This window comes from Tripterygium wilfordii, chromosome 14 (assembly GCF_013401445.1).
Source record: "Tripterygium wilfordii isolate XIE 37 chromosome 14, ASM1340144v1, whole genome shotgun sequence".
NCBI lineage: Eukaryota > Viridiplantae > Streptophyta > Magnoliopsida > Celastrales > Celastraceae > Tripterygium > Tripterygium wilfordii.
The window spans coordinates 2,677,351-2,687,159 of NC_052245.1; the positions used below are offsets into that span (position 1 = coordinate 2,677,351).

A 9,809-nucleotide genomic window follows, 5' to 3' on the forward strand; every position below is an offset into this window, starting at 1 on the left:
ATGGCTGATACCAGTGAGGTCACTAACAGCCAGCTGTTGCAACTCATGCAAGCCATGAGAGAAGACATGTCGAAGAATAAACAGCAAACGGATGCGCGGTTAGAATCAATGTCGGTCGATAACGCAGCACTCCGCGAAGAGGTTTCGCAGCTGAGAAGCCAAACTACTTCCCAAGGCCATGATCCCACTTCAGTCCGAATTCCACCTTTTCCTCGCCTTGAACAAACACCACCTCCTAGAGACCCTTTGCCTTATCCTTTGAGTGCCCAGTTTGTTCCCGGGAGTACCCCCGGGGGATATGATACTTCTACTTCACGGGGTAAGGGACCTGCGACAGAAGAAATTCAGCAAAATGTTGACAGGGATGCCCCTGTAGATTTGACCGGTTCTCCAAGAAGTAGACTCCCACAGCCACCACGTTTTCCTGCTGCACCTTTCGCGGGACCCACTATCGCTTCAGTCGCCCAAGCTGCGATGGCCAAGCAGATCATCGAACTGCGGGGAGATATAGATAAATTGACTAAAGCACCTCCTGCTTTGGCCAAAATTAATGCCAATTGCTATACGGGATCACCGTTTGTGGACAGTATATACCAAACGGATCTGCCGCACAGGTTCAGCGTCCCGAGCATGAAGTTATATAACGGGACTGATGACCCCGAGGATCACGTGGCTCACTACAAGTTAAAGATGGGCGCTATCGCCATACCGTACGGCATGCACGAGACGTGCATGTGTAAAGGTTTCGGATCGACTCTTACCGGTCCGGCTCTGCGTTGGTACATCAACTTACCCAACGGCAGTATTGCTTCTTTCGAGAAGCTAATCGAGACGTTCATGGTGCAATTCTCGAGCAGTCGGAAGATTCATAAGTGCTCTGATGATTTATACCGACTGCCCCAACGTGTGGGAGAATCTCTCCGTGACTTCCTGTCAAGATTCAACACGGAGAAAGTATCTATACCCTATTGTGACCCAGGAACAACTATTCAAGCGCTCCGGAGTTGTTTACTCCCAGATGGGGAGTTTTATGAAGAACTCACGAAATGTGATGTTAGGAGTTATGAAGAAGCTCTGATGAAAGCTACCGTATTTGTTCGCTGGGAGGAGGATGCGAGGAGAAAGCCAGTTAATCCTCCTAAAGAAGAGAAACGAGAGGACAAACGTCCTAGGAAAGATCAGTCCACCTTTGGCGAGCCCAGCAGTAACTGGCGCTCCCGCAAATCTGGAGCGTCAGATTATGCAAAAAACTGTCCCGAGTACCCTCTCAAGATACACCAAGTCGAGGCTGTACAAGTCTTGAAAAAGATGGGCAGCGAGGTGAAGTGGCCGCCTAAGAAAGAGACCGAAGGATGGAAAGACCCCAAGAAGTGGTGTGACTTTCATCAGGACATTGGCCACACTACTCCTGATTGCAGAGGACTTAGATACGAAGTGGATTACCTGCTGAAAAGAGGTCACCTCAGAGAGTTGCTTTCTGAGCACGGTAGAGCAATATGGGAAAAGAGAAAAGTTGATGACCCAGAAGCATTGCCCCTGCCGCCACCAATTACTCAAACTTACTGTGTGATTTCTGGGGGATCAGAGATCAGTGGATTGTCCCACACCTCTGCCAAGAAGCACGAGAAGGAAGCAGCAAACCCCGCTGCTAGAATGGCACGTTCCCTTGGAACTTTCACTAATCAGGTGATGGTCTTCACGGATGATGAAGCTACCCAACTGTTGCACCCGCACCATGATGCTTTGGTGCTCACACTTCAGGTTGCGAACATCAACCTGAAGCGAATTTTAATCGACAATGGGAGTTCCGCCAATGTGTTGTTCTTGGCCGCCTACAAAGGAATGGGCCTAGATGAGACCTTGATATTACGGAAGTCAATGGCTCTTATCGGGTTCAATGGCGAGGTGAGCCATTCAGTGGGAGAAGTTGTGTTGCCTATCTATGCTCCAGGGTTGAACAAGCAGACTCGGTTTTCCATCGTAGATTCACCCTCTGCTTATAATGCTATTTTAGGACGACCTTGGTTGCACGCGATACGGGCCGTACCTTCCACATATCATCAAATCCTGCGCTATCCTACCAATAATGGCGTTAGGGAGATTTTGGGAGATCAACACTCTTCTAGGAGTTGTTATAAAACCACCATGAGGAGCAAGGGAGAATCTTCGTAGCAGTTACAGAACCAGACACTCGGTCTGGAGCCAGATGAGCCAGGAATGGAGAAGCGATCTTGCATCCTTGGAACGCCGTTCATCTAAAGTTGTACCATTTCTAAACACGCATGATTTTTTGTCTTTATATCGCTATAATTGTAGTTTAAATATTTCCTTTAGTATCTTTGTATATTTAAATTTCTGTAGTTCATTATATGTGTTATTATGTGAACTAATTTAAGCTTCGGAGTGTCGATGGGAGTCCCATCGACTACCTTTGATCGTTCTTTTGAGCGCAGGGATTGTAAGGCCCGAAAAACTAAGGACAGTCGTTTGTTCGAATGCCACGGCATGGGGACGCCATCGTACCAGATAAGTTTTCATGCTTTCTTAAATTTTACTGTTTGTACAAGTTTTACTGTTTTTACGAGTTTTACTACTTCAAGTTTTGCAGCGTACTATATTTGCAAAAAATATTTGAGGCATTAGAGAAAGAAATACTGATTTTATATATAAAAAAAAAAAAGAGAGAAAAAAGAAAAACATACATATAAAACATATGGTCTTTACGACCAAATGTTTAAGCTTTCGTTCATTTTATTTCTCGCTTCCTTAATCAAAACAGAAAGGTTAAGGAGCGAGTCTTGGAGCTTGGCTATGTTCTGCTCCATAGCTTGCGATTCCGCAAGCTCTTCCAGTTGGAGCATGGCACAGCCAACGGTTTGCAGAGCTTTGGTAAGATCTGTGATCTGCTCCTCTTGGTCCTCCATCTCTATTCTCATCTCTTTCATGCCCTTCTCCATCTCGTTCATCGCCTCCTTTAGGTCGACGATATACTGTGCAGGGTTTCGGCAATCAGGAGGAAGGAACGAACTTACGTCCCTATTGTCGTCAGAGTCAGAAGGAGAGTTTACAGAGCTCTGAGAAGCAGCCATTTTTTGTAAAGACTGGGTGTAGTTATCTGGTCTGTAGGATAATTCCATTGCCAAAAGAGAATTAGCTTTTATATAGTTGCGAACCTTACCTTTTCATCTTCTTGAGAACACCCGAAATTAATTCTGCAATTAATTCTTTGTGGTAGCCCAAGAGTCAAGATAAACTTTACAACCGCAAAAATCTACACGAACATTTAAGATAGGAAAAGAAGTCTAAACGTATTTAAAATTCTAAAATCTCTAAATTCAGTTAATCTTAAAAAAAACCATAAGAGGTACTTAAAACTGTATTTGTTATAGTCAAAAAGGTATTAAATGACCACCTAGATTATCCCAATCAGCGCATGTCATAAAAACGCATTTATTACTGGGGGACAAAGGTTCATTCAGTATTAACAATGTAGAAACATTGACTACGTATAAATTACCGACGCCAAGACGTAACGTCGCCAAAGCAGCACCAAGACTTTCTGCGTTTCCTGACCAGAACAATGATACAAGGCACGGCTGATCAGACTCACCGTCAGTACTAGGCAACCCATATGAGCTTAGCCGAAACTGACAGTGTAGCCTGACCATCGGTACCAATATCACCAACTCATCTTCAACCTTTGCTCATCGAGTTGTTCTATCCTCCTTATATAGAACGCAATATTCTCACGGATTCAATTCTCTATCAAGTCCACCAATGGTGTTCTGAGACACGTGTTGATTTTTGTAAATTTTTGCCTGCCACTTGGCATACCTATTCAGTTCTTGGAGTTTGTTCAGTCAAGATTTTGTTACTCTGTTCGGAGATTCACCCTGCCATATTCTCTCCAGATGGAAATAATTGAGGCCACGCGTCCCACCTGGTTAGTTCTAGTTTCTTTACACGTCATTATTCGCAGTTTCAATTGAACTTTTAGAGTTACGTTCTAACAGTCCAACTTAAACTGGGGGACAGAGTAAGGCTATCGACTCTAAATTGCTACCAAGAGTAAGGTTATTTATTGTAGATTGCTATGATAGGGCATTTAAACTAAAAGGAAATTGGAAATACTAAAAAAAAAAAAAAAAAAAAAAAAAAAAACACCAAAATTCAAAACCAAACAAGTTCAAATAGTCTCTGTTGTCGCTTCAATCTCAATGGCCTCCGACGTAATGGGAGGATTCGCACGTGGGATATCCTCATCTGCATTTTCAGGCTCAGAAGTTGAAGTTTCAATCCTAGGAGTCGGAGGAACTTCAGATGGAGCATCTTCTGTGACAGTGCCAGGTATTGGCGATTCACGGGCCTCAATGGGCAGTTGTTCAACAGTGGGGATATCACTCTCTGGAGGCGCCAGGTCTTTTTCGATGTTAGGTTCTCCAATTGCTTCTTCATTCACAACCCATCTTTTATTAGGCTGGTAGTTTTCAAGTACTACCACAGCCTTCTTGAGCATCAAGTCCACATCCCATTTCGGATGCTCATTCTTTTTGTACTGGGTTAGCAATCTGAACCTCTCTGCAGCTTGACCGACACCTCCCATGGCCCCTATCTTGATAAGGTAGTTTTCCTCCATTTTCTTGGCCATTTCAACCTTTTCTGCTGTCTTCATTGTCTGCGCTGCCAACGCTTTGTTTAACAGGTCTTTCTCTCTGGAAACATCACCAAGTTGGTCAGCCAGGTGGTGTACCTGGAATTCCAGTGTGTTCACTTTGGCCTCGGCACTCTCCAGTTGTTTGGTGACTCCTTCCCAGCAATCCTTGAAGTACTGAGCATCTCTGATTGCTTGGTCGATCCTTGACTCGAATTGAGTGGCTTTATATGCATCGTCATGTATTTTCTTTTCCAATGCACTCAATGATTCAGTTGATTGCAGGAGCTGCTCATCTGCTTCTTTCAATTTCTCTTCCAATCTTGAGATTTGAGCAGACATTTGAGTATTCTTGTTCTTCTCCCCAATCAGTTGATGCTCTGAATCTTTTTGTGCAGACGTGACATTGGCCAAGTTGTCTTCCAGCCCCTTTACCATGCCTTCTAGTCTCTCCTTTTCAGTCCTCTCTTTGCTCAAACTGCCAATGGCATTCTCTCCAGACCTGAGTACTCCTTGGAGTGCCTGTTAAGAACACAACAAAGGTGGTATTAGTCGTGTAAACTAATGACGATATACTGATATGCTCCTGAAACACTTACAGTAAAGCAATGAGCCACTGAGTAGTTGAACTGACTAGGAAGAGGCATGGCATCTAATTTTTTGGCGTCCTCAGGGAAGACCATTTTCCTAATCCCAACGGGCGGAAGTACGGGAGCAGAAGAGACGGTCAAAGATTTGGGAATCCATATTGATATTTCTTCCATTTCACTTCCCGTGACGTTCAACCTTAGCCTAGGCTGAATATTCTCCCCACCTTGGGCAGTGTCCTCCACTTCTTGGTTACCCGCTGTCGCCAACTCAGTCCTAGATCCGCTTGCCATAGCTTCACTCCTGGCAACTTCTGATACCGCGTTTGCATCAACGTAGCTGTCAGTTGTGGGGTCAAATTCTCCACGATTCTCGGTAGCTCGTGTCTCCACTGGTTCAGCAGTCTCTACCCTGGCTGTCCTAATGCTTGGTAACCTCCTAGTTAAAGGCATCGTGTCCCTTTCACTGTTGTCTGAATCATCATCCAGAACAATGGCAGCCGACGCACTCGCAGTGGTACTGATAAGACCACCTCCCCTGCCTCTGGGTCCCGAGGCAATGGCGTCGTGAAGGAGTTTTCTGGGCATTTCCGTCCCATCGCTGACGTTAGCAGTCGCCTTTTCAGTTGCTTTCTTCCCGCTGCCCCCAGTGCTTTTCGATTTTCCTTTACCAGGAGGATCTTCTCTCTGTTTCATCCTTCTTTCAGGTATTTCCTCGGTTGATTTTCGTTTCTCTCCCGCTTTCTTGGCTTTGGACGTTTCTGCAGCACGCATAGCTGCCTCGAAACCTCCACCCACCGTTTCCTGGCTCTGCTGATTTCTTTCAGCATCCTGCATCAGAGCTTCATACAGGTCGTCTGCATCAGTTATATCAGCAAACACGTTCTCAAACATTTCGTCACCTGCACATATGATAAAGTAAGACGAATATCTTGAGCATGTTTGTTTGTTCGTTTGGACAGTTGAAATGTACTTACTTATGTATCTCCAAAGAGATGTTTTCTCCAATTTACGTGCTGTTAGAATGTTTTTTCTGGATCTTTTACGTGCCCCAAGGTTGTAAAACTCTTCCACTCTTTGAAGCACTTCGGGGCCGCTTTTCCACTTGCTTAGCAAATTCTTTGATGCTGCAAAGAAACGGTGCATAAGATTCAGTAACAAGCATCAACAGATAAAGAAGGAACGGAACTTACTATTTCCTTCAACCCAGTTCAAAGGCAGATCCCTATGAAGACCATATACCAAGGCGCCCCTAGCAAAGATATATCTATCTTTCCAGTCAACAATATGGTCGTTGGAGACGGTGTCAAGAATTAGTTCCTCCCTGTTTCTCCGACGAACCAGGCAATACCTTCCTGGACCACTTTCTTTGGCGTAATAAACCACCGCCAATTCGTTGATCCCGAATTCGAGGTTTTCTAGTTCAGCCAAGCACTGAATGCTCAACAAAATTCTGAGGCTGTTAGGCATCCATTGACTTGGGCATATTTGCCAAATCCTACAAGCATCGGCAAGCAACCTTGGTATGGGGAATCTCAATCCTATGCTGAAGGACAATAGGTAAAACGGCGTCCATCCAGGAACTTGAAAATCGACTCCCTCTGTGTCAGCTCCAGGTCTTATCTCAATGGATGAATGGATTCTATATTTCTTTCGGTAGAAGTCCATATCACTTGCTGCCAAAGTCGATTTAGGGTTTAACCCTTTCGGTATTAACGGCCCTTCAATGTGGCCATTCCTCTCTGATCTTTCTCCTTCATTAACTGGTGCGCTGGTTCCGGCTCTATCGCCACCAGGTCCCTGACTCCCCGACCCAGACCATGAGTAGTTTACACTGGTTTCTTGTTCATCTCTGTTTTGGTCGGTGGGAGTTCTACCGCTGCCGGATACTCTTTCATCCTCCGATTCTTGATCATGAGGTCGCATCATTCTATTAAATACAAACTCAAGGCACGAGAGTGAGAATTACCTTCAATTAGTACGGTACGAGCGTCAATTGATGCCTTCCTTTCTTCCGTCTTCAGCAAATCTGAGCAATTTCTGTAAATTTCGGTTGAAAGTTTTTCTGAAAAACTAAGAGCACGATCTTTGAGTTTTAGTTTTGTACGATTGTCCATAATACCCTTGTGTTCATCATGGTGCACGCTTACCGAAACGTGCTCTCCAAGGAACGATGGCGGTAGCAATTCAAAATTTCAATGTGCACGTCAGACGCATTAAATGCTTATCGCGTTACGATTGACACGTGTCACGACCTCTATCTGCAATATTTTGATCTTAGCATAATGGCATTCATACAGTATTACTGTCACTATAAATACTGTTCATATATCTGATATCCTTTGGGTTTATTGCAAATGGCAGTCGCAGAATAATAGTTTCAGTCTTTTCACTTTCCGTTTACATAGGCTCTTGTACTACACTGAGTAAAACTCATACTTACAAAGTCGCCATCAAGTGTTCTTTTTACAGGTGTTAGTCATCGCTTCTGAACACAAATCGGTTACATCGAATGGCTAGCATGCTAGCGCCAATTCAGGCCACAGCAATAGCTTCACCTCAGTCATCATGCTAGCGCCAATGCAGGCCACAGCTATGACTCCAAATTAGCTTCTACGCTAACGCCCACGCTGGCTATGTACAATCTCAAACAAACGAGGTTGTATACCTTGACACCCTCAAACAAACGAGGGTGTCCCCTATACAGCTTCGAACAAAGAAGTTGTATTTCACCAGCATCAGTGAATAACATTATACTGGGTTACACACGCCTTTTCACGACATACTCCATCAGGATCTTCACAGAAACCAGCATCTTGGGTCGCCTTTGCTATACATTTCATCTTCAGTTATACTCATCCCTCTGTTTCTTGTTCATTGCAGGAAATTCATTACGCAAACTCTCCAAGATGAATTTGTTTTCATGCTTAGAGAGTGGGGGACAATTGTAGGTGCCAAAAATGGTATGGCCCCACCTGGTCCCACATCGACAAGATGAGCTGGATTGTCTAGGCCCCCCAGGTTAACTATCGCAGTTAGGCCCGAAACTAAAAGCCAATCTTTGGGTCCATATACAATCTTTACATTACTTGCTACGTAATATAAACAGTATTCTGACACCACTACTGTCATATTCTCTGATACTTATCTACAGGATCTTTATAGCTTTATAGACTGGTCACTTTATTATGATCCTTCCTTAGCATGATGGAACTAGGTGTCAAAGCATCCGCAGGTGTTGGCGACCCAGTACAGTCGCCAGAACATAGTAATGGCGACACCATCTATAAGCGCCATTACTCGGACTACATCACTCATAAAGCAGTTCTTGTCAGTCTAATCTACAGCCGATATTTACAGGTGTGACTGGCTCACATCCTTAGGTATGGCTTTCCTTCATATACGTATCTATTCATTAAATACCGCCTACAAAACTTCCATACTATCATCGACACCTGTCTTAATTATGACATATTGTTACTTTACCGCTTACCCTGACACAACCGGGATAGTGGACTTCTTGTACACTTCCTTCGTACAATTTGGTCCAATAGTATACCTGGAATGGACACACAATTCCCGAGGTCGATCCTCGTTCTCTATAAAGACCCCTCTATTTTCATATGAGGAGGGAGAACATTTTTTCTAAACAAACTAGACAACACAACAGAAACATTTTCTACCAATTCCAGAGAAAACCTATTCAGACAAAACACCTAAGACTATAGCTGGTCTTCCATCTCCGACAAGTACTAACTTGATCGTCGGAGCCTCCACGACCGGCACCCCCCAAGCCGGTTAAGGAGCTTTCACGGTTTGCCTTGTTGTGAAGCTTGCAGGATCCAAGGCTGCAAACGGACCCCACAGGAAGAAAGATTGACCTTTCAACTATTGTAGAAATCGGCTCCTACAGGTACTGCTTGGAGCAATGGGAGGTTCTGTAATGTGAAACATAGAGTGCAATGCAAGGAAGCCTCAACTAGACTCTCTATTGTTTCTTTTGTTATGGGACCTAGGGAGGGTCCGGTGGAGGCACCCGCGGAGCTGGTGGACGATCAGCATCCGCGACTCTACGTTCCTTTTACGTGGGAAGAGTACAGGAAGCTCCGATTCACCGCCAAGTTTCGGACCATTGATAGTCTTGGCGATGTGCTTATTCCACACAAAAATGAATAGGTGCAAAGTTGGGGAGTTCTGGATTTTCATGTTGCTATTGAATTTTACTTTTCGATAAGTAAGTTATACAAAAATGTGCACGCTTTAATAGAAAAGATTTTTCTCTTGTCAAACAAATTTGTTACTCTTACAATCTTCAATTATATATGTTATCCTATTGTTTGTTTGGGATGAGAAACAATTAATTGAGTTATAATTTTGAATCGAAGTAAAAATAGTATAATGAAGCTTAAAATGAATCATCAACACATTTTCTATTTATTCTATTCATTTTCTCAAATTTTGTTATTGATTGATTTTTCTTCGGCTTTTTTATATGAATTTAACCGAATTGACGGTGGGTTTATCGACGATTATTTCGATTATCTATTATTCTATTAAAAAAATATGTAAAT

At 43.7% G+C, this 9,809-nt stretch overlaps 2 protein-coding genes across 3 annotated transcripts; one reads left to right on the forward strand and one right to left on the reverse strand.

Annotated features, from left to right (window-relative positions):
* LOC120014086 lies at positions 1-2,172 on the forward strand. Its single transcript, XM_038866013.1, has one exon. It carries the CDS (start codon positions 1-3, stop codon positions 2,170-2,172), a length of 2,172 nt encoding a protein of 723 aa, XP_038721941.1.
* Positions 2,173-3,763: 1,591 nt separating this feature from the next.
* LOC120014301 lies at positions 3,764-6,442 on the reverse strand. Of its 2 annotated transcripts, XM_038866221.1 has the most exons (3): positions 6,216-6,442; positions 5,251-6,140; positions 3,764-5,173 (listed from the first exon to the last, which is right to left on the reverse strand). In XM_038866221.1, exons 1-3 carry the CDS (start codon positions 6,382-6,384, stop codon positions 4,187-4,189), a joined length of 2,046 nt encoding a protein of 681 aa, XP_038722149.1. In that variant the 5' UTR covers positions 6,385-6,442; the 3' UTR covers positions 3,764-4,186. The 2 variants fall into 2 exon arrangements, with proteins under 2 accessions (XP_038722149.1, XP_038722148.1); XM_038866220.1 differs by having other exon boundaries at positions 5,251-6,442.
* Positions 6,443-9,809: the final 3,367 nt, after the last annotated feature.

Bases quoted from the DNA above. Each gene is read 5' to 3' on its own strand.
- LOC120014086 (XM_038866013.1), top strand. From the start codon at position 1: ATGGCTGATACCAGTGAGGTCACTAACAGCCAGCTGTTGCAACTCATG.
- LOC120014301 (XM_038866220.1), bottom strand. From the start codon at position 6,384: ATGCACCGTTTCTTTGCAGCATCAAAGAATTTGCTAAGCAAGTGGAAA. The intron at 5,174-5,250 runs GTAAGTGTTTCA...TGTTCTTAACAG, and splicing joins CAGTGGCTCATTGCTTTACT to GCACTCCAAGGAGTACTCAG.